This window comes from Mesocricetus auratus, unplaced genomic scaffold (genome assembly GCF_017639785.1).
Source record: "Mesocricetus auratus isolate SY011 unplaced genomic scaffold, BCM_Maur_2.0 Super-Scaffold_100006, whole genome shotgun sequence".
In the NCBI taxonomy this organism is placed as follows: domain Eukaryota; kingdom Metazoa; phylum Chordata; class Mammalia; order Rodentia; family Cricetidae; genus Mesocricetus; species Mesocricetus auratus.
Genome location: NW_024429190.1, coordinates 45,460,683 through 45,485,320, shown reverse-complemented (window position 1 = coordinate 45,485,320; position 24,638 = coordinate 45,460,683). Strand labels below are relative to the sequence as shown.

The following is a 24,638-nucleotide window of genomic DNA, read 5'->3' as shown; positions in this document are numbered from 1 at the left end:
TGTCTAACATGTGCCTAGGCCTTGTCATCGAATGTGTTTCTTTACCCATCTTTAGATCTGAGAATAGAGCCGAGAACATTAAGAGCTCTTGAAAGACTCATAGCAAAGATAATTCATACATTGTCAAATTCACCCTTTTAAAGTACACCATTCAATCTTGGGTATTGTTCTCTAAGTATTGTAAATAATAGCCAACCATCACCATCATTTAGTTTCACAACATTTCTGCAAATAAAAGGAAGCCCATAGCAATCAGAAGTCCCTAGGGGTTTTTTAATAAATAATAATTTGAATGAATTATTTGAAAAACCAGTTATTCCAAATTAGCACACTCACACAATTGCCTAGAAGCTTTTACCAGAAGTATGAGCATTTTATTTTATCTTTCAAGTAAGTTATAGCTACATATCCCATGTATTTTTAAATATAAATATGTAATACACTTTTTAATTGCCATCGCAACGCAAAGGCTATTTGGAGATTTAATTTTCAGTCTACAGATCACAGAGTCATGATTACATTTTTTAAAAAAAAAGCACTGGAGAGGGATTGCATATGGTTCAAAGCTATCCAGAGCTAAAGAATCCACACTTCAAAAAAATGTTGGTTCAGTGCCAAAAAATTAAATCTCAACATTCCAATAACAAAGACAGGAACTTCAAACTGAGCAAATAGACACTTAAAAATATAAAAGTCAAAATGGCAGAGTGTGGTGGGTACTAATACTTAACTGTTGGTGGATTGCTTGACATTGTACCTAAAATACTATCACTCAGTTTTTTTTAAGGATTACTAAAGTAACTATTTTTAAAAACCATAAGGAAAAGTTCACTTCATTTTATTAACCAAAAAAATGCTTTGTTTAAAAAAAAGACTTAATGTTAATAAAATAAATAAGAAATTCATGAAGGCAAAATGTTCACCTTTCAAAACTCTACCCCCACTCCCATGCCCAGTCACCCCAACTCCACCCAGATGGACAAATCCGTCCTGTAAAAAACCTATAAAATAATCCCTTCTAATCATCACAGCGATTTCCCTGCAGCCCTGCAGAAAGAAGGAAAATTCTGACCGAGGGCTAGCCAACTACCCAGGGAGCTTCTGCAGATCCAGCTAAGCTTCATGCCCAGTTTTATTTTTACCCTTCTCTTTCCCGGACTCCGCGCTGCACCGAGCCCCAGCTGCGCTCTGCCAATCTGGGTCACTCAGCGCAGAGGATCAGTGGGCAACAGCCGCTGTGTCCACTTTTAGCAGCGTGCCTGGGAAGTGCTCGGTCAGAGCCTGGCATGCTCTGAGTCCGAGGGTCCAGTGAGGAGTGACTGAACGCTTTGGCTCTTCCTGGGCTTCTGGGGAATGCCAATTAGACAGGAGAAAAGACAAATCAGCCACTGGAAAGGGCAATTACTTGGAAGGCTTCTTAAAACCGGCCAGCTTATAATTCAGTACAAAGTACATTCCCAGAAAGACTAGGAAGAAAGGAGTTGAAGCTCCTAAGATACAGACCTTTTGCTTCCTCAGTCAACTTAAAATCAATGTCCTTTGTTGCATCCACTTTCTACAACTAATGGAGCCAATCGGGTGCGTGGGGAGGGGTTGGGTATCTGACACTCAGTGACAGCTCCAAAACTGACATTGTTTTAAGTCATGCAAAACAGAAATAAAGCTGGGCAGAGAGGCGCACACCTACAATCCCAGCACTTGGGAAACTGAGGTAGGAAGATTGCAAGTCCCAGGCCACCTTGAGCTACACAGTCAGACCCCATTCAAAAAAAAGGAATAAAATAATTTATTGATGGCTCTTTTTAAATTACTCTGGAATTATAACCCTATAGTCTCCTTAAGGAAGCAGCCACAGTTTTGTTTTGTTCTCTGTCTTGTTTCCTCCCTTACCATCCATGAAATATGTTCCTATTTATTATTGCATTACTATATTTTGTGTGGAACCCAGAGGATAACCTCAGTCATCCAACTTGGTTTTTGAGACACTGTTTCTGAGTAACATGGAAGTCACCTTAAATAGGTTAGGCCATCCAGGGAGCTCAGGGACCCTTCTATCTCCACCTCCCCAGGGCTGGGCTGCAGGCGCCTCCATGCCTGGCTTTGTACGTAGGCTGTAGGAGTCAAACTCAGGTCCTCATCATGCACAGCAAACCCTTTACTGGGTGTGTGATCTCCCAAGCTCACTGCTGTGTTTTAATGAAAGTGTCAATAATAGGCGTCTTGGCCTCTTCCACATCCACTCCTGGCAGTCTTTTCACCACAAGCTCCAGAGTTTCCCTTAAGGAAGTCCCTGCTTCTTTGCTGGGTAGCAGCCAAGCCCTTGGTAAGGATGGACCAGATTAGAGCCTGACTGGCTTGGGCTTATCAGCTCCATTCCCCCTGAACATCATGGATGAGGGCTATGACCCCTTTCTCCGCCCAGGGCACGTAAGGAGAGTATGAAGACTGGATTCACCCTGTCTTGGCTAGAACTCTCTGGACTGCTTGGGCTGGAGCAGGGCAGGCAAATGGCATTACACAAAGCACACACAGACCAGTGGAACAGCTGAGAGAGTCCAGGCCCTCTCCAGTATCACCGATATGGCTGACTCAGCCTGACCTGGAGTGGGACTCTACATCCGCACTGTTGGTGAGCTAGGAGGCTCTCTATTCCTCTAAAACCAATTCCAGTGTAACTTTCATTGTACAGCCATAAAAAACACTAACAGATTCACAAACAAACAAAAAATCAAGGGAAAATTACTAAATATACATATGCTGCATTATAAACTCAATCAAGTAAGAAATTAGGTTGCAAATATGTCATACGACTCAAAACGGCAAACAACAGGGAGAGCCAGAGTCCCATCACATCACATCAGCATCAGGGTTCATCAGGCCACTTGGAAAGCAGAGCCCACACATGCATAGGAAAATGCAGCTGTGCGACCAACACATAAGCCGAAATAAGAAAACTGAGAATGACAGAATTGAAGAAAATATGTTAGCTTCCACTATTGACTAATGCAGAATTGGTATAAAACCATACGAGTGGGGGGTGACCATGGTACATGAAGGGAGAATGTAAGGAAAGACAAGGTAGGCCGTTATGTAAACAAAGATAAAATACAGACAGAATGGAGGAAATCAAACTTATCATGAACCCTAAAGCCAAATAGTGTCTAACACATAGACAGGGTGATGGCCTCTCTGGCTGCCATGTTTATCTCTTCTAGCCCATTCAGCCCACTGCTGCTATTTGATGAAGTGTACCGTAGTTTAGATGTAAAGTATTCCCCCCACAGGCTCGTGTGTTTGAACATTTGGTCTCCAGCTGGGGGCGCTGTTTTAACAGGTTGTGAAGCCTTCAGGAGAGGGGGCCTCAGTGAAAGTGAGTCACTACGGGGTGGGATTTATGGCATATGTCCCCAACCCTTCCTGCTTATCTGTCTGCTTCCTGCCTGACCACTGGAGTGATGGAAGCAGCCTCTCCATGCTCTGGAGTCATGCTTTCCTTTCCCGGCCATGAGAGAGCATCCCCTTCCAATCCTTGAGGCACTTCCCCCAGGTATTTTTTCCCACGCTAATGGGAGAAGTATTAAACACAAAGTGCTAATCAAAAGTTCACATGAGAGCTGTGGAAACTCAATGACAGAACACTACCTCCCATGGTTAAGACCCTGGGAAACTGTGCACGCACACGACTCACATTTCAAACATAAATCCATGCAATGCATATACATTTGTTCAGAACACTGGGTATGAAACCAGGCAAGTGTTTGGAGAGGGAACTGCGGTCTGGGGGCGCCATGGGCAAACCAAGCAAAGGACCAGGTGGGAGTCCAGGAGCCACACAGGATCCCCACCAACCTACACACCCAACTCAACAGGAGTGACACTTACAGAGACAGGACCGATAAAGAGCCTTGAAGGGCCATGGGGGTAGTAGATGTATGTGTGACTCGGGTCCAAACAGGATGCCACATAGAGAAAGCTTAACGGTGCACTGAATCCATGAGCTTTTGTCTTGTTAATAACCATTTCATTTCTATGTTGTACCCAGGACCATCCAAATCCAGTGATGGAGTAAGAGTTCAGCGAAAGATTGGGGAGGAGCAAGGGAAGAGAAGAGGAAAAAGAGCCCCACCCATTGGCTGGGTCCATTCTACTCCTGTAAGGGCCTTTCCTTCAAGTTCTTACCACTCCCCCGACAAATATCCTCTTTCAAAAATCTCTGCAAGGGCTTCAGAGGAAGAGAATGTGCATGGGTACCAGATAGGTAGAACTGTTTCCTAGCAACCAACACTGCTTTGCAGCGATGCTGCTGCTCAGTAAACAGTATCTCGGGAAGGGGCTGAGCAAGGGGGGGATGGGCAGGCTAGCCACTTAATGTTTGTGCCAGGGTTCTCCTTATGGAACATAGCAGTCACAACCCAAACTCTGGAACTCGACTGCCTAGGGTTTAAATCTGTCACTTGCTTGCTCTATGGCTTCAGTCAAATCAGTTAACATTTCTGTGCGCCAATTTTCCCTTCGGTAAAATATGCATAAAATTGCTTGAGTAAGAAACATTGAACCAGATGTTACAGATTTATACTTATCATATCATTAGCTGAAGCATCTGCACTATCACCAGCACATGACAAACGGCCTAGAAGTGGGTCAAATTTTCTCAACATTACTATTATTGTTTACTCTGGCTCTGGGCTAGCTAGCTCACTGTACCTTATTACATTCCACTGACCTTTGCAACAGGATGAGTCAGGTTTTCACTTGTCACGACCCCTCCCATTTATGACAACTTACAAGGTCCCTTAGGAAACAGGCGGTAACCACATCTGTCTGCCAATGACAGCCTCAGCTCCACGGGCATTTGTTTTTCTGCTTCCCATAGGAAAGGTGGAGAGGAGGCTGCTTCTCTGAGTTCACAATAGGATGTGACAGTGGTCACTGCCATGATGGTTTACCAATTAATTTTGTGGGGGTCATTGTCCTTATGAGAACACCTGCCTAGTTAAACACCACACACACACACACACACACACACACACACACACACACACACAAGGCCACTTCTCATAAACAGCCTTCCACGCTTTTCCATGCTGAATACCTTGCAATCAGAAGTGCTTCAGTCTTTCTCTCCTATCAAGAAAGAAGACATAATAGCTGGGCATCTAGAATAGGTGAGTGAAGGGTACTAACTGTGGCTTAGAGGTAAAGACGGGGAAGCATAAACATCCTGGGATTTGTCTGCATTTGTCACCAGCTCTAGCCAAGAACTCAGTTCTGTGAGTGCTACCCGGGGCCAACCTATGGGGAGGCTACATTTTAAATAATTCCTCCAGCAGGTATCACCTACCAAAGGGCGCAGGTGGAATCATGTTCCCAGTATCCAATCACTGACCATCTCCAGGCCACACTTATGTGAACTGCTTTTTAAATCACTCATTTTCAAAAGAACACTTTGCTTCCTGTTAGAGCTGCAACAGCTTCTATTTTCTCTGTCTCTGCAGAGTCCAAGCGCCAATCAAGTGATTCTCGCTGTCTGGACATGGACTCTCAGTGTCTGTGGGCATTGTGGCTAGCCCACCTAGCTAAATAAATGAGGAGGACATTGAGGAAGAAATGATCCTTGGCCATGGGAGCTCTGGAGCTTATGAAATGAGGCATCTCCCATACAACAGACGTTCGTTGTGGTAAAATAGGACAATGCTTCTGAGACAGGTGAATGCTCAGGATATAGGAAGGAAGGGACTTATGGGCTTAACCAGCTGGACAGACTGCCATCCAGGCAGTCATGCTGAAGTTCCTAAAGGACTTGTCCCTGGGGGAGTGAAGAAGGGACATCCCAGGGGGCATTCCCTCCTTTCTCTGAGAAATTGGGACTTAGATTCTTTGCCACGGCTGATGATACTGAAGACGGTGATGATGGCGATGATAGGAGGAGGAGGGGGGAAAGCCCCTTCTCCATCAGCAGCTGTGGCACTTAAGTTCTGAGCAATAACAATGAAGCAGGTGTACCAGAATTTTCTAGAAAGCATCTTATAAGGGACGATTGCAGTTCCAATTTCTCCAGTCCACTTTCTGGATGGGCGAATTGATGAAGTCTGGTATCTACACTGGACCATGGGAAGAGAGAGCTGACAATGATGGGCCTTCCAAAGAACATCCCAAATCAGAGGACATCTGTGAATTGCCACTTCCTGTACAAAATTACTCTGCTCACATTTGCCCAAGCAGGCATATTCCTTCCAGTTCCTTCTCACATGTGAGTACAGGGCAGACTCTACAAATTCCATTTTGCCTGACATTTTTAATCCCTGAATCCTGAAATGTAAATCTCAAGGTCTTCTCTGACATGTCTCCTAGAAAAAGAGTTCTGACTTTCTTTGTGACTTGGATAAAAGGGTCTGGTTGACCATGCTGTTAACTCTCTGAATAGCCTTCAAGTAAGTATTAGTGACAACTAGGGCTGTAGCTTAGTGGCAGAACCCTTGCCTAGACTACCACGCCGTAGTCTGGTGTTCAGTACTCAGCCAAAAGGAAGAAACACGGAAACATATACATTTAACAACTCCTTGCTCCCTGTCCCTCTCCTCACACAGACCCTAACCCTACCTTTAGAGCATTAAGAGTGTTCTAGTCTACGGTATGTGTATGTGTGTGTTTGTGTGTGCATGCGTGCATGTGCATACATGCATGGATATAATGTGTGTGTGTGCACATGCGCATGCATGTATATCTGTGTGAGGGTGTCAGGAGCCTTGGAAATGAAGTTACAGACAGATGTGAACTGCCATGTAGGTGCTGGGAATTAAACCTGGGTCCTCTGGAAGAGCAGCCAGTGCTCTTAACAGCTGAGACATCTCTCCAGCCCCGAGTGTTTGCCATTTTGATTAGAATACAACACCTAACTAAAATAAAATAATTGAGTATCATTTCCTAGAAATGTTTTGTAATGGAGGAAAAGAAGAATATACTCATTGAAATAAGAGAACTTCAATTCCTCACATGATCACAAATGAGGCTGAGAGGTTTTTTTTCTTCTAAAGTGTTGGGTCTCGGCAATGAAAAGACCACAACCCTTCTACCCTGGACCTTTACTCAAAAAGCAATGTGGGCAGGTTCTAATTGGTCTTATAATGTAGCTACATAAAGGTAATGATTGGTAACGGCAAGGTCTTCCCCTCACACGCGAGGGTGATCAGGAAGACAAATTGCACCTCCTTGCAGCTCAGCACAGTGGCGACCGAGCAGACTGTAGGGCGTGGGTGGGCTAGCCTTTCCTACTGACTTACCGCTTCCTTCCTTACAGCTCAGTGTAGATACAAACGTAGTGTTCTGCTGGCGGTGTAATCGTAGTGGGAAAAGGTATCTGCCAAGTGATTGCGTAGGTGTGTGACAAAAGTCACCTTGCCTTTTTCCTCATTTCAAAGGTGATTCCTTGGGATCCTACAGCTAGCCTGTCAGGGTCCAGTGCCCAAGAACATCTCTTTGGATGTGTTGTTCTTTCTCAATTCTGCAAGCATAGAGTTTTTCCACAGTAGACTTGAATTCCATTACGTAATTCCTCCATGCACACAGAGATAGATATGTCTCATGTCCTGGCAGGCGCCTTGCCAATATTATGTCATTCTTTTTAAAAAGAACTATTATTTCCCCTATATTATCTGGTAACCCTTCCATTTCAGCTACCACTATAATTATCAGTCACCTAACAGCAAAGTTCTAGTGGCCTTTCATTTTCTCATTTAGTCCACTAAAGTCCTTTCCCCTGCGCCTCCTTATACGAAATACACATCAAATACTTTCCTTTGCTTGGAATATAAGCACACACATCTTTAAGAACACGGGAGGAAATGAATTACAAAAATTGCATTTTTTAACTCTCAAAGCAGTGAACTATGCTTAAAAAGAACGAACAGCTCCAATGAGAGTAGCTTAATCAAAAATCAGCTAGGCATGCCGGTGCACACCTGTAATCCTAGCCAGCACTCCAGAAGCTGAGACCCAAGGACCTGAGTTCAAAGCCAGCTTGGGTTACATAGCAGTACCTAAAAATAAACACATATACAAACAAATAAAAGAAAAAAAGAACCATGAAGATCAAGACCACAAAATACCAATGAGGTCATACTGAAACATAGGCTACATGCAAGTTCCCCAAAGGCTCCAGAACTGGGTACCCAGATTCTTTAACTGCTTATGGTGAGACACTGGGGGGCTGGAAGAGGCTTCCATTCCCCTCTCAGAAGTATCTGCCTCTTGGCTGAATTCAACACTTTCACCATTCAAACATAAAGTCCTGCTCAGATGAGAAAACCCTTGGATGCAGGTGTAGGAGGTGTGGCAATGGAGCCGGAGTATGCCAGTACTAACAAAAGATGCGTTCCCCCCATCCCATACAATCCCATCTGAAGAACTGATCACACAGACCACACGTTAAATTTTCTAGGGAAGGTGAGGGTAGTGAGGAGTGCACCTTCTCCATTTGCAAAGGCTATGCGCACTTGCCGCAGACCAGCAATGAAGATAAAGGTGTAAGGAGAGCTGTGACCTCTATTAGCAGACATTAAACACTTCAGAATCTGTTAGGTCTGAAAGCAAGCAAACCGGGGGAGGGGCCGCCTGATTCCTCTGGCTGTCTGCCTCAGTAGCACCACGGAGAATATGCTGGGTTGGGCAGCTACAGCTCCTGAATCCACGTGTTGTCCCCACAAGACAGTTGGACCTCTGCACCGTCAAGCACAGTCCTTACAGGAGACACAGTGCTAAATGAGGGATAGAAGAAATCAAATGGCAAGGGCTATGTGGTTAAACTGATTGAGAATTAAATCTTCCTAGTTCCAAGAAGCCCAGGTTCCTCACCTATAAATTATGAATAACTGGGAATGTGTTTGTAATATGTAATATGTATGCATGTGTAACATGTACTAACACATATAACATGCAATGCATGGATATTATAACCTATATTAATGTTAAACATATATACTAATGTATAACAAATATATCTATATTTGTGAAATATAAAAAATGTTGCTATAGATTACTGTCCTATCTCTGACATTTACCATTTAGTACTTGGACAAGACAATCTGTCAGAGCTTCAACTTCCTTATCTTACCTGACTGTAACAAGAGTACTTATCATGCAAACCTAGAATTTGCCCTCTACTGGGTGTGGTGGTGTCCACCTTTAAGTCCAGGATTTAGGAGGCAAAAAGCAGGCAGAGCTCTGTGAGTTCAAGGCCAGACTAGTCTACATAGCAAGCTCCAAGCAGCCAGGGCTATATAGAAAGACTCTGTCTCAAAAAAAAGAAAAAAAAAGATTTTGCCCAATGCCAATACACAGTAAACACTCCATAAATATAGCTTCTCATCTTAAGCAGGATTAGTACCCTTAGTATGCTGCCTTCGGAGGGCCATCTATTGAGAAGAGAAGAGAAGAGAAGAGAAGAGAAGAGAAGAGAAGAGAAGAGAAAAGAAGAGAAGAGAAGAGAAGAGAAGAAGAAAACTCACAATTTCCAGTACTTCAAGAGCTGCCTTGTCCCACCTAGCACTGACTGCCACCCATGTAGTCAAAGCCAGATGTGGACATCATAGGTCCTTTGTCATCCGTCAGTGACAAGCAGGGCGTTCAGAGCTCCAGTTGCTGGAAGCAAATGTCCCCCCCTTCCGTTCCCCCTTCTTAGTGGCCAAAGCTCTGTCTGCCCATTTAGAGTTTGTTTGATACAATCAGTTTCCAGGGAGACGCTGAGGCAAGAAGAGTCAGTTCCCCCTCCCATTCCACTTCCCCTTTCCCCAAATCTCTGGGACTTCACTGTTCTCCTACCACGTGACAGCATTGTGCCATAGCAGCCCTTGTGTACAAACAAGGCAGGCTATTTAAATGTCATTGTGAGAAAGACGCCATTTGCTCTGGTCTATACATCAACTTTCTCCATCCAGTCCAAAAACTTTTCTTCCTCTTCATCTGTCATGAACAAAGCTGGAGAAACATTTGTAAACCTAATCTTCACTGCAATAAAAAAAAAAGATGTAAGAGTCATGGATTCCTTACAGAGAACTTGAATGACTGTACAGCTTACACCATGGCATCACCAATGTCGTGGTTATTGGCCACCAAATGCTAAATGAACTCCAAGGCTAATCATAAATTCCCCCTCCTGCCAAGCCATACAACACCTTCCAGTATCAAAGCACCAAGACACCTACAGTGCATTTAATCTTCAGAATCAGATCTGAATAAGGTGGGATTAAAAGAAAAGCAATTCCCTGTGGACACAGGGAAATGAAGTTCCCACTCATGTGAAACATGCCTGAGGTAACTAGTAAGACTGTACTCATCACCAAAACCCCATGGGCATGCTATGACTCAAGTGAAAGCAATCCAGAAACTTTTCAAATTAAGATGATTGAGTTGGGTTGAAATCTTCAGCCTCCCACTCTTAACGTCTTGACAACCTGTTCCAAATCCAAATCAAGTGGAACCCAGCTTAAGGGACATCTGGTCCTCCAGAAAGTGTCTGGCACTTAAGAGAAAAAAAAACAGATTAGAGCAGATTAATATTGTTGTGGGTGGGGAGACAAATGGAAGAGGAGGACTGGGCATATTGGAATCTCCTACCTGCAAACAAATGTCAACATTAGCTCAGGAGAAAGGAGGCAGCAAAATGAGTCACTACCACGCCAGCCTCCAGCTGGGTATCTTGGACTGTCTGCAAGGTGAGAGGCACTGAGGATTCTTCTCGGACTTTGGTAGCAAAACTACATGTTAAAGATTGAAGTCCAACCTAATATTGAGGGGTAATTTTCAAAGCCTTGGTGGACTGTGAGGTCACCTTATGAGTGAGCTATCAGAGGCTCTGCTTGGACCCTAAAATCAAACAACAGTGACATGTAGCATCTACTCCATCTCTAGCCCAAGTATACAGAATTACTAGACTGAGACAATGTCAGCTCCTGCCTAGACTTGGATTTGATCCCCAGCGTAAGTAAGTAGTAAAATATAGTGAGATAATGAAGTGAAATCAGTAGGCAACTGAAGTATACTTTGAATACTAGAAACGTATAGTTCTGAAGAATTTCGTTCAAACCAGCCATTGGTGTTACATGCCTGTAATCCCAGAAGGACCCAGATTCCAGGTCAGCCTGGGTTACTGAGCCTCCGTCTCAGAGCATCAATATAAGATGAGGGATGTCAGGTCAATGATAGAGCACTTGCCCAATTCCTGGTACTGAAACACAAATAAATCATAAATAAAGTAAGATAATAAAAGACCGAAACCACAACAGAACAAAATCAAATTCAGTTGCTATTAGCAACAGCACCAACAGTGGTGGTAATGATGATAATAGAAGAATAACAGCAATAGTAATATAAATGGTAATTTTGATGCCATCACTCGAACAACAGTACCAGGTACTATTCTAAGTACTTCCTTCCTTTCTTTTTTTTTCTTTCTTTTTTTTTTTTTTTTTTTTTTTGGTTTTTACAAGACAGAGTTTCTCTGTATTGTTTTGGAGGCTGTTGGTCCAGCCTGGCCTCGAACTCACAGAAATCCGCCTGCCTCTGCCTCCCGAGTGCTGGGATTAAAGGTGTGCGCCACCACTGCCCGGCGTACTTCCTTTCTTAATAAACACATGTGGAATGTGCATGTGTGTGCAGGTACTAGTGCATTGTCCATGTGTGTGTAGGTACTACTGCATTGTCCATGTGTGTGTAGGTACTACTGCATTGTCCATGTATGTGTAGGTACTACTGCATGTGTGCATGTGGATCACCCCCATCTTATTCTTTGAGGCAGCGTCTAAAGCCAAACCAATAGCCCACCACTATGGCTTGTCTAACAAGCCAGCTTACATGGGGATCTCAGTGCTGTACTATGGAGGGGGTGGGGCTATGGTGGACTCTGAGGATCTAAATTCCAGTCCTCACATTCACCTGGCAAACGCTTTAACCACTGTACCTTATCCCAAGTTCCTATTCTAAGCATTTTTAAACATGCGCACTTATTAAACCCTCCAGCACTCCTATGAGGTGAGACATTATTTAACGTCCTGTTTTACAGATGTTTCAACAATACCCCTTTGTTGTTTTGTTGTTAATTCGAGGTGTCTTTCAAAGAAAATATCTGGAAACATAAGGACAGGAAAAGCAGTTTGTCCAAGGTCGATCAGCTAGAAGTGAGAGACTGGGAGTCCGCCCAAGGATTTCCAGTAGGAAGTTAGGCCTCTTGGCTCTTTGTGCAGCCCACTGCCCAGTGCTTGGGAAAGGAGCTAGAAAGGCAATATGATAGGAAGTTAGCCTTGCCTCTGCTTGCTCATGGGGAATTAATCCTTGAACATTGCTGTTTCCCCAGGACCCTCCCCAAACCCACAGTAAGGCACTCTGCTCCCACACCATGAAAAGTCACTGGAAATGTGACCCAGCTGTCCCTACCCAGTCCCTACCAAGTCCAGCTTTATTACTGAGTTCACCTTTAGCATCTAAGTCAGAAGCACTCGGGGGTGGGGGTGGGGAGTGGGGTGGGGTGGGGTGGGGAGGCTGACTTCTGGGACACATTTCCTGCCCAGTAACAAGGTCTTCAAATAGCCAAGGCTGCAGGCCCAGAAATTCCTGCTAAGAACCTGGGTCCAGGAGCATGCTCAGAGAGCCTTGCTAAGAATGTAAATTCTCTGAACAGCCCAACTCAAGGAAGCCCAGAACTAAGGAAGCCGAGTAGTAGCAAAGTTTGTTTATTAACCTGCTGCACCCAAGGGAACATTTTCTGAAAGGGTAAAATTCCTGACTGCTGAAAAAGAAAAATGAAGAAGAAAAAGCCTGTGGGAAATTTAATCACCAGTGGAACAAAACAGAAAAACAAAGCCCTCCCAATGAGGATGTTGCCGGAGACAATAGGCCCCTAACGGGATATGCGATTGTCTCCCGATAAGAGTCCCCACGGGAAATGGCTCACACTAAGAAACTCGTTATTGCTATATTAGCCCAGGAATCTTTGTTCACTGGGCAACTGTGTGCAAAGCCATCTGTTATGGCCCCTGGCTCCCAGTTTGCAAACGTGGCATTTACATTTCAAGAGGAATGTGAGAGAAAGTGGGGGGGGGGCAAGTATCTCCCCCGCCCCTCCTGCAAATACCTTTTTATACCACCTAGGCTTGGAAGGGGAAACTCTCCTTTCGATGAAATAGAACTCCAGTGTGGAAAGGAGATAGGCCACTTCAATTATGCACACGCAGCGTGCCTGGCAGCCTGGTCCTAAAGCCACACAGGCACACCCCATTAGGGTTTTCACTTTCTTTGGTTTAAAGAGGAAAGTAACAAGAATAATACTAAACTGTGTTTAGGGCTTAACCTGGCTCTGCTTCCTTCCTTTAAGCTGATATGAAAAAGCGATGTTCCACACTGTGTAATGTCTAGCCTGAAATATCACCAGAAAAGAAAAAGAAGCTTCATATATCTTGATCTATAGGGGATGTGCAGACTCCAGAATTCACGGAGACTTGCAATTGAGATGTGCACCCATCCTGTATGGAATTTATGCCACAATTCACTTTTTAAAGCAGAGCATGTCAATGTCACTATCAATTAAATAAGCTGGGAATAAATCACTGGCCTATGAGAACAGAGAGGCTATTCTTCCTCCTGTATGCTCCCTTACCTCCAAAATACAATCAGTTTTTCTCCAAAGAATGTTCAAGTTCAAGAACCTGAAAGATAAGAGTCCTACCTACAACTCTCCACTACCGCCAGTGTCTACAAACGTCTCCCGTAGAGCCTGTGAGGTCCAAGCTCAGGGAGAACACCTGTCACACTCCAAGCCTTCCAGCCACACATCAAAAATAAGAGGCCAATGTCTCCTTCTCATCTGGTAGTGAGTTACCTGGATTCAGGGGGCACGCCAGCCCCAGCTTTTAGCAATAGCCTCTGACGTTCTCTGTTTCCTTAACTCCGTTTTAAAATAGCGCTTTCCAAACCCTGAGGCGCTTTGGTACACATGAAGAAGGTTGACCCTGAAAGGTGTCAGGCGGCCTGTGGCTGGAGCCTTCCAGAAACCGCCTCTGTAGGCAACTCAGCAGGTTTAAATCTGCAGCCCCATAGTTCTATCACCCGAACAACAATGGAAGCCTGGGCTGTCCCGAGGGTGGGGACGGGGTCGCTAAGTGACTACCTGAATAGTACTGTGAAACTCATGCTTGCTTGGTCATCCTCCTTTGAACTGTCAGGCCAGGGGGGGTGGTTGTGTGTCATTTGGCCCAACTGACCTCCCACAAAGCATAATCCCGTTGAAATAGGGGATCCACGAGTGGATCACCTCCCCAACTCTCGCCCTCCACGCGAGTTCTGAGCCCAAAGACCGGTCGTTTCGGAATCGCAGGGCTACTAAGCTGCACCTGCAGATAGACATCATGAATCAGGATCGCCCAGCGAGCGCTTCCCGGACTGAGCCGAGAGCTCCAGTGATTTCCTTGGCCTTCCACCGAGCCATTTAAGAAGTGAAATGTGCCAACCTGGCCGGGTATACGGCCTGCTGGAGCCCACCCTGCGGTCTCTGGACCAGCCAATGACCAGGTAGCGTTTCTGCGGATAGTGCACTCGCAACTAGGTCTTGCAGGTTCCCCCATGCTATGCTCTGCACCAGCCTCGCACCTGAACCGGTGCCAGAACACAGCCAAAAGGCTCTCGGATGGGTATGAACCTCTGTGAAGACACTGCCAACTCCGCTCCGGAAGGGCGAAGAGGGAGGTCAAGAGGTGGAATGTGGATCAGAGAGCGGGACACCCTGAAATGCGGCTCCCTCAAGGACTCTGGAAGCTCGAGCCCCTGGCGCGTTTGCAGCGCTTCCCAAGGCAGCGCTTGCGACCCGAGCCGAGATTGCAAGCTCCGCGAGCAGCAGGGATGAAGGCGCTGGGGACCGCCTCTTGCCCCTGGGCGCACTGGTAAACCGCAGTGTCGTCCCCCCCCCCACCCCCGTTCACGCCCACACCCCGGGGCTCCAACGCCAGGGGAATTGCAGTTCGCTGGAGGCCACGGTGGGTGACCTGGGGAAGCTGGCCTGGAAGGGGGGGGGGGGGGGGTGGGAGGAGAGACTGGACCCGCGATCGCAGCGCGCCGGGCAGCAGCTGGAGGCGCCCCTGCAAGGCAGCCCGTCGCCGCCAGCACCTACCTCGATCCACTTTTGTGCCTCAGTAAAGGCAGGCTCCGGAGGTGGTTCGGGCTGCAGGGGCTGAAGGGCTTCCAGACCGAGAGCGGGGCAAGCCATCTGCGAAGCCCGGCGAGCACTGGAGCGCTTGGCCGCCGGGATGAGCACAGCCGCCTCCGCAGGAGCGCGCTCTCCGCCCCTTCCCGCCCGCCGCGCTCTCCCGCCGCCTTCCCCGCCCCCACCCCGCGCAGGTCCCCGAGGACAGCGGCGCGCACTGCCGGAGGACGCTGTGGCCAACTCAGCCTGTGTCGCCCGGCCTGCCGCTCTGTCCCCTCCCCCAGCTAAAAATAACCTGCCAGGAGCGCCGGGCGTCCCGGTCGGCTCACGCAAGGACCGTGAGAGACAGGCCACCCGGCATGTCCCGCCACAGGCCCAAATCCTATGGGGGGCTGGGGGTCGGGCTGCACCTGGGTGAAACGGAGCCGGGAAACAGCACTACTGCGTCGGGGCTGATGGACTCGCCAGCACCTGCTGTTGATCCCAGCCACGGACCTGAGGCCAAGAGCTTCAGCTCCTAGCCCTGCACCCTTAAGTATTCAGAAGGCAGTCACCAGATCTTTATGTTAAAAGAGGAGGGGACTCCAGCAAGCTACCTGGACCCTAGTCTGTTGACTCAGTCAAATGATTTATTCAGCTCCTATTATTTGCCAGCCACCAAGCTAGGCACTGGGAACTGACAGATGGGGGGAGGGGGACATGACAACAAACAAACAAAAAAAACAACCTTTTAAAATTTGTGCTGGTTCTTTTTATGTCAACTTGATACGCACTAGAGTTATCTGAAATGAGGGAACCGCAATTGAAAAAAAAATGCCTCTGTAAGATCTGACAGTAGAGGCCGGGCCGTTGGTGGTTCAGGACTTTAATCCCAGCACTTGGGAGGCAGAGACAGGCGGATCTGTGTGAGTTCGAGGCCAGCCTGGTCTACAAAGTGAGTTCCAGGACAGCCTCCAAAGCCACAGAGAAACCCTGTCTCGAAAAACCAAAAAAAAAAAAAAAAAAAAAAAAAAAAGATGACAGTAGGGCATTTTCTTAATTAGTGATTGGCAAAGGAGGGCCCAGCCCATTGTGGGTGATGCCATCCCTGGGCTGGCGGTCCTAGGTTCTGTAAGAAAACAGGCTGAGGAAGCCATGAAGAGCAAGCCAGTAAGCAGCACGGCCCTCGGCATCAGCTCCTGCCTGGAGGATCCTGCCCTGCTTGAGTTCCTGTCCTGACTTCCTTCAGTGATGGACTATGATACGGAAGAGTAAGGCAAATAAACGCTTCCCTGGCCAAGTCTCTTTGTTTGCAGTTTTCGCCACAGCAGTGGTAACCCTAACTAGGGCACGAATTAAAGATCTTGCCTTCGAGAGATGCATATTTCGGCTGGATATAGCTCAGCTGAAGAGTGCTTACCCAGCATGCATGAGACCCTGATTTCTGTCCTCAGCACCAAGAGTACACGTGGTCACGGGAGCACAGACCTGTAATCCCAGCACTCAGGGGGTCGATGGAGGCAGAAGATGAGAAATCCAAGGTCATCCTTTGCACACAGTGAATTTGAAGCCAGCCTGGGCTATATGAGATACCCCCTCTCTATATTTCTCCACTGCGTATTCACGATATAGATATTCCCATGGGGCACAGACAATAAACGTGCAGATCAAAAGATGTTTGTAGAAGGTGTTATCTGCTAAGATATGAGGAGACGAACTGTGTTAAGGAGAGAAAGTGCTAGCTGATTTTTAATAGCCTGTTCATGTTGCTCCAGAAATGGCTGCACCCATGTCCTGGTGCCGTCACTGGGAGAGGCCGAGAGGAGAGAGAAGTAGAGGAAGAAACGGGGAGTTTATTCTGATGTCTCCCTGGGACCGCGGGGATGGGCACCCCTACTCGGAAGCAACAGAGGCCTCCCCTCCGTGGGTCCTGTCTTCTCTTGTCCCATCCCTCCCTATACTATCTGGTTTCCCACCCTTGCCCATTTCCTTCCAGTCACCCCTTACTTTTGCTCTGTCACTTCAACTGTGTCTCAGTAAGCTCATTGTGTTGTGTGACAAAACTTTTCCTGGGGAGACGAAACCCACATGTCTGTTCACCCCAGATATAGATCCTATGACAGACAAAATATAACCCAAAGTCCAACTTGGTAAATCAGTAAGTTTTACTGGGGTTACTTACAAGGATATGGGTAAGGAGTTACTTAAGGTTGCAGAAATGACTCAATGACAGCTGCATCCCTAAGGCCCACCCCAGCATGGTGACAACTCACAAATCTGGAGCACACTGCACAGCTGTAGTGTACTCTCCAGATGCCTCAGTTGGTCTAAACCTCTCCCAGGTAGCTCTGCTGGGGTCTGCTTCTTCAGGGCAGCTGCTCTCAATCTGAGAGTCTTTGAAGCTTGACTCGGCTCTTCTGAAGTGTGGGAGGCACTCAACTTCTATTATTTACTCTGATGGGGAGGGGCCTAGTGAATCTGGTCAGTTTCAGGGACTTCCTGAAGGCATTTTGAGTTGGTTACCTTCCTACTTTAGGAACCTCCTGAAGGATGTAATGTTTCAATTGCAGAGGAGACTGTTATACAACACAGTACTCTTTGATCGACACAAAGTAAGTGGAATTATCTCTTCCATGCTGGAAAAGAGGTGAGTAGAGGTGGCTGGAGATAGGCAGGTATTAACTAAATCTAAGTCTGTCCTTTGTTTATAGTCTGAATTCAGTTTGGGTTCTGTTCTTCCACTACAACACTGAGAGACAACCCAAAGCAGACTTGAAATTGCACTGTTCTCTGCTTGGGAGCCCCGTGGCCTACAATATGAAAACACTTATATGACCCTTAAGCGGAGCCAGGCACAGTTCTCAATGCAATACAAACAGGTGACCAACCTAACTTGACTCTAGCCCTGTGGTCATTGCTGTGGGGCAGCCAGAGACTATGAGGAAGCTAGGATATAAGCTCAGACAGCCCTGTGACAGCATGCCCTGCTTCCTTTCCACTCCTGTTCAAACTGCCTTACATCTGTGCCTCAGTTCCTTCCTGTCAAACGAAGCAGTCAAGCCACCCAGCAGCATCACCGGCAAGAGCAAATAAGGTGACTAAATACAAAAAGACAGACACGTCTTAGTTCATAGTGCTTAATAGAGGCCAGCTGACCCCTGCATCCTGCCATCCAAAACAGATAGAAAGGAAGATACGCAAAACACAGATCTTAAAGAGGGCCGCTAGAGGGAAAGGGCTAAGGGAATGCATTCTAAAGAGGACCTTGTCTCCAGGAAGAAAGACACCAAGGTAAACACAAGAGCTTACAAAACAGCTCCAATACACTGGCAATGAACTGTCGCCATGGACATCACTGCATGGTAAGTAGAAGGAAGGGAAACAGGTGACCTAGATGACATCTGAATTCAGACTGTTGACCAAGTCAGTGTGACAGTGCACACCCATAAGCTAAGCACTGGGTGGGCAAAGGCAGGGGACATGTTGAGGCCAACCTGGACTACATAGCAAGACCCTACCTGTAAACAACAAAAGGTTGGCAAGGCAACTCAGTAGTTGATGGGGGATGTCCTTCTATATATATATGTTTCTCTTATTGGTTGATGAATAAAACACTGTTTGGCCAATAGCCAGTAGAGGGAGGAAGACAGGCAGGGCTAGAAGACGAGAAGGGTGCTGGGGGGAGAGGCAGAGAGGCACCTTGCGATGCATGTAACCACCAAAGGAGTAACAGGTTCCGGAATTCTCCAGTAAGCCAAACCCTCGTGGAAATGCATAGATTAATATAAATGGGTTAAAAATTAAGGCAGAGCCAGCCAATAAGAAGCCCTAGCCATCAGCCAATGGTTTTATAATTAATATAGTGTCCATGTGTTTATTTTGGGACTGAAGCGGCTGTGGGGCCTCATGGGACAAGAGAAACTCCAGTTACAAGTAGTAGAGCACATGTTTAGCACGTTGAAGGCCCAGGTCAATCCCAGCACAAATAAATAAGTAAATAAAATCACGCAATACATGGTCTATTATATGTGGTTTCTTGAAATATTTTTAAGATTCATCCCTGAATATGTCAATATGTCAGTATTTTGACTTTTTTTTCTAATTCAAGAGATGTAATCTCACTATGGCCTTCAGATGGGTTCCAGGATGCTATTACCTCAGTCCCCTTAGTAACTGGGACTACAGGTAATGCAGACCATCATAACCACACTCCATTCTTTTTTATTGCCAAAATTTTTGATAGTGTATGACTATCCATTCATTAATTGGACATTGGGTTGTTTTTACTTTGGGGTTGCTGTGAATAATGCTATTATAAACATTCATGTGCATGTTTGTATAGAAACATGTTTTCTCTTGTGTATTTGCCAAGATGACTTTATGTTCAGCTTGTTGACCAACTACCAGGCAGTTCTCCTGTGCGTCCACACTACCCTACATTCCTACCAGCACTGCATGAGGGTTCCTTTCTCCATGTCCTTACCATGCTTAGATTTTTTTTGGGACAGTTCCGCCAGTTAACCCTTTACAGGCCTGGAACTCATCATGTAGAGCAAGCTGGACTCAAAGTCATAGAGATTCACCTGCCTCTGCCTCCTCAGTGCTAGGATTAACGACACATGCCACCGTGAGGAACCCAGACTTTTGTTGTAGCCTTGGCAGTAGATATGAAATGCGATTTAAATTTTTTGTTTTGTTTTGGAGACAAGATCCCATGTGTTCCACACCAACCTCCACCTCTCTAAGAAGCCAAGGATGACCTTGGACATCTGACGCCCCTGCCTCCAACCTCCTGAGCACTGGGATCACAGGTACCACCATACCTGGTTTATGCCTTGCTGGGGATCAAACCCTGGGTTTCACAAGTGCTGGGCAAACTTTCTGCCAAGTGAGCTACATCCTCAGCCCTTGATTATGATTTTAATTGTATTTCTCTGGGAGTTAATGACAATGGGTATTTTTAAGTGAATATTGGCCACTTATGCATCTTCTTGGGAAAAGCATCTATTCCTTTTCTTTCATTGTTTTATTCCTATCTTTCTCTTTACTGTTTTTGTTGTTTGTTTGTTTTTTTAAGTGGATCATTATATAACTTAGTCTGCCCTGATATTTATGGTGATCCTCCTGCCTCAACATCTCAAGTACTAAAAGTACAGGTCTGCAACTCAAGGCCTGACTTTTTTAGCATGCATTACTTGAATTCTTTATTTTATTTTATTGTTGAGATATAAGAGTTCTTAATATATTCTAGATACAAATCCCTCATCAGACATATGATTGCAAATATTTTTCTCCAAAAAAAAAAAAAAGCCAGGCGTTGGTGGCACACACCTTTAATCCCAGCACTGCGGAGGCAGAGGCAGGCAGATCTCTGTGAGTTTGAGGCCAGCCTGGTCTACAGAGCTAGTTCCAGGACAACCTCCAAAGCAATACAGAGAAACCCTGTCTCGAAAAACAAAAAACAAACAAAAAAAAAAGCAAAAATTTTTTTCTCCCATTCTATGTGTTGAATTTTCACTTTTAAAATTTTATTTTATTTTTTTCTATGTGCGTTTATACACAGGGGTGCCCAAGGAGGCCAAAAACGATGTCAGATCCCTTGGAACCAGAGTTACAGGGGTTTCTGAGTTGCCCTGTATGGATTCTGGGATCCAAACTGGTCCTCTGCTGGAGTAGTGAAAGTTCTTAACTCCTTAGCCATCTCTAGCCTTAATTTTCACTTTCTTTGTGGCATCCATTGAAGAACAGATGTTTTCCATTTTTGTAGTCTAAAATATCCATTTTCTAATTTTGTTGCTCAGGGTTTTGGTGTCATAACTAAGATATAATAGATTAATGGAAGCTCACAAAAGTTTATGTGTCTTTCAAAGAGTTTTATTGTTTTAGCTTTGGTACATCCGTAGTTCTCATTGAAGCATGGATCTTAAGGTCAAGCAAACTTAACGGGGTAGTCTGGGTCTGTTGAGGAGCAGAAACCAAAGTGTGTTTTCAGGTGTGAAGACCTCATGAGGAAACTGTCTTCAAGCAAAACTGCAGGGGGGAGTCCATAAGCGCTGAAAAGGCCAAGGGACTTAAAGTGAAAAGGCAAGGAGCCAACACAGCCTGCACACCTACAATCCCAGAACTCAGGGAGGCAGATGGCGGAGGATTAGGAGTTCAAGGACACTCTTGGCTACCTAGAAAGTTTGAAGCCAGCATGGGCTACATAAAACCCCAAGAAAGAGGTCCGGACCAGTCAGCAGAGCCATTAGGCTACCATGCACTCCAAAACAGTTCCACAAGCCTGTCGGGAGGTCCTTGAGCCAATGCCAGCTGGCAAAGGAGTCCAAGATTCCAAGAATGGGCCAGCCTTAGTGTCCCTGCCATTCTCAGTAACTGACCAGAAACACTGCAGGGTCTCAATGCAGTGTGACAATGGTTTCAAGGCAGAATAGCTGCAGCCCTTGGTCTGTGATGTTTGTTAAGGGGTGCATTTCATGGCTACCACATTTGACTCTGAATCCAGTCCTGACATTCATTATAATACATTAACTACAACATTACTTAATCCCTCCGTCCTGCAAGGTCTCAAGTAACCTAGGCTGGCCTAGAAGTTACTCTGCAGCCAAGGGTAACCTTCAACTTGTCATCTCTCTGCCTCCATTCCCCCAGAGCTGGGATTATAGGCATATGCCACTCTGCCTGGTTTAGGAAATGCTGGGGATTGAACCTAGTGGTCTACAAATTGAACTCCATATCCTCAACCCCTAATTTTGTTTTTGAAACAGGGTTTTACATGATCCAAGCTGTACTCAAACTCATTATGTAGCTGAGGGAAACCTTGAACTTGTGATCCTCCTAAAACACTAATGTTCTTAGATGCTACTCAAAAAGAAATGATTAATCACAATAAATGTGACAGCAGTATAAATTAAGATAGGTATAACTAATGGAAAGCTTTGTTTTTAATTACAAACTTGCAACAAACTGAATCACCAGAGAAAAGAGTTTCAACTAAGGAACTGTCTAGATTGGGTTGGCTTTTGGGTATGCCTGTGGGGGATTGTATTGACTGTTAGTTAATGTAGGATGACCCAGCCCATTGTGGGCAACACCATTCCTTAGGCATGGTGTTGAACTATGTAAGTGCCTGAACTATGTAAGACAGGAGAAAGCTAGATGAAAACACTGAGAATGCAAGCAGTATGGGTATATTAATTCCCCTTCTGCTCTTGACTGTGGATACGATGTGACTTGCTGCTAGAGTTCCTACCTTGGCTTCCCTTCAATGATGAGCTGTAGCATAGAATTGTAAGCCAAATAATGTGTTCTCTCCCCAAGTTGCTTTTGGTATGGGTGTTTTATCACAGCAACAGAAATAAGACAGAGGGAATGCAAGTACATAAAATGAAGCAGATACATTGGTTGTCACAAACAAATTTCCAATTATAGCATGTTCAGGATTTGGAAGACCTGTGGTAGGAAGTAAACAAGTATTTACAAAACTTCCTGCTCACCAAGGTATGACTTAAATGTAACCTTTGTGGTGAAGACTTGCTGAGTCACCAAGCCAATGACAGTCACGGTGTCCTCCCTGTTACCATAATGTAGTACTATAACAAAATACATCTGAAGGGTCCCATGGGAATGACCAAGCAACCCAGGCTGTTGTCAAGGCTATAGGTTACTCTTCTAGTGACAAGGCCCTATTGCTAAACACAACACCTACACAACTCATTGAACATGGAGAAATCCGGCAGGTGGCTACACAGAGCCTTCACACCTAGCTGCTAGCATCTTTGATTAGATACTCAGTACACTAACAAAGAAATGTAAATACCAACCCAGCCACAAACCCTTTGATCTACAAAGGTGTCCTGCCTGCAGGATATACTAGTTCAGCCTTGGAACAAAGCTTGTGGGAGTAACCAATCAATAACTGATTTGACTTCAGGCTCACTCCTCAAGATGGAACCCATAGCCAATACTGCTTAGGTGACCAAGAACCAGAAACTAGATAGCTCTGGGACCTAGGGTAAAACTAAATGCTACTGTTCTGCTCAAAGAACGTAGCAACGAGATGACATTCTGCTATACTCATAGATCAGTGCCCTGCTCAGCCATCATCAGAGAAGCTTCCTCCTGCAGCAGATGGGAACAGATACAGAGCCCACAGCCAGACAATCTGCAGGAGTGAGAGACCTCAAAAAACTCTGCCCTAAATGAGATATCTACATCAAATCCTTCCCCTCGGGGCTCAGGAAACCCTGTGGAAGAGGAAACAGAAAGATTGTAAGATCCGGAGGGGATAGGAGGTCACCAAGGAAACAAGGCCTTCTGAATCAGCATTATCAATGACGTATTAATGCACAAAGACTAAGACAGCACCTGCACAGGACCTTTGGGCCATATATTATGGCTTCTAGTTTCGTGCGTACGTGTGTGTGGGGGGGGGTTCAAAACAGCATTTCTCTGTGTAGCAGCCTCGGCTGTCCTAGAACTTGGGATTTCTCTGTGTGAGAACAAGTAGGTCTCTGCATCTGTATTTGTTTCCTGGGTCTTCTCCTGGGCCCTTTTCCTTCTGTTTGATTTGTCCTGGGAGAACCTGGGAAGAGCAGAGGGAGGGGAAAGTGTAATCAGGGTATATTATGTGAGAAAGAAACCTATTTTCTTATTTTAACTTCCTTTTTAGTTATTTTTTCTTTTTTTATTTAAATTACAAACAAGCTTGTTTTACATGTCAACCCCAGTTCTCTCTCCCTCCCCTCCTCCCCTGCCCCCCAACAGCCTCCTATCCCTTCCCCTTTTGGTGAGGCCTTCCATGGGGAAAACTTCAAAGTCTGTCATATCCTTTGGAGCAGGGCCTAGGCCCTCCCCCCGTGTGTCTAGGCTGAGAGAGTATCCCATTCGTGTGCTAGGGATAATACTGATTGACTGCCAGAGGCCCCATAGACTGCCGAGGCCTCCTCACTAACCTTTCTATTTAATCTTTGTGTGTTTCATATCATGTACCTCGATCCCATTCATTTCCCCAGTCCTTGCGTATCTACCTTCTGACCTTGCTGGAAAAACAGAATAAAATTAAAAAGAAAAACAGGGGAGAAAGGAAAAATCTCATGGCAGCTTCAGGGTGACACAGTGAGTCACGCAGTAAACCCCTTTGTCCATGTGTCTTTCCTTGCCAGTGTTCTTTGCAAAGAGTCATTGGTCTGGTTTGAGGCCTCTGGTTTCTGCTACACTGTCGATGCTGGGCCCTCACTGGATCTCCTCTTGGATGTTCTGTTGGTGTCCTGTGCCGTGGAGGTCCTGCAGCTTTGGGTCTGCAGGACCAGCCCGTTGGTGTGTTCCTGAAGATCATAGACGGTGGGTCAACTCATAACCCTGCTGCCGGGCCTGGTAGTTGCAGAGTTGGTCAGGCTGCCAGCTCTCCCCAGTCCTCCCACCAGGGTGAGCTCTCCAGCACCGCCCCAGCTAGTTGCCCCTTGCAGCAATGAGA

General features: G+C 45.8%; 1 protein-coding gene across 6 annotated transcripts in view; it reads right to left on the bottom strand.

The window, feature by feature from the left end:
- Window positions 1-15,442, bottom strand: part of Limch1 (LIM and calponin homology domains 1) — a 306,367-nt gene extending 290,925 nt beyond the window's left edge. For 4 of the 6 annotated variants that reach the window (XM_040747146.1, XM_040747148.1, XM_040747145.1 and 1 more), the window contains exon 1: window positions 15,152-15,442. In XM_040747146.1, coding sequence (XP_040603080.1) covers window positions 15,152-15,247 — 96 coding nt within the window. In that variant the 5' untranslated portion in view covers window positions 15,248-15,442. The remainder of the gene's footprint in view (window positions 1-15,151) is intronic. The other 2 variants (XM_040747144.1, XM_040747147.1) reach the window with 2 other exon arrangements.
- Window positions 15,443-24,638: the final 9,196 nt, after the last annotated feature.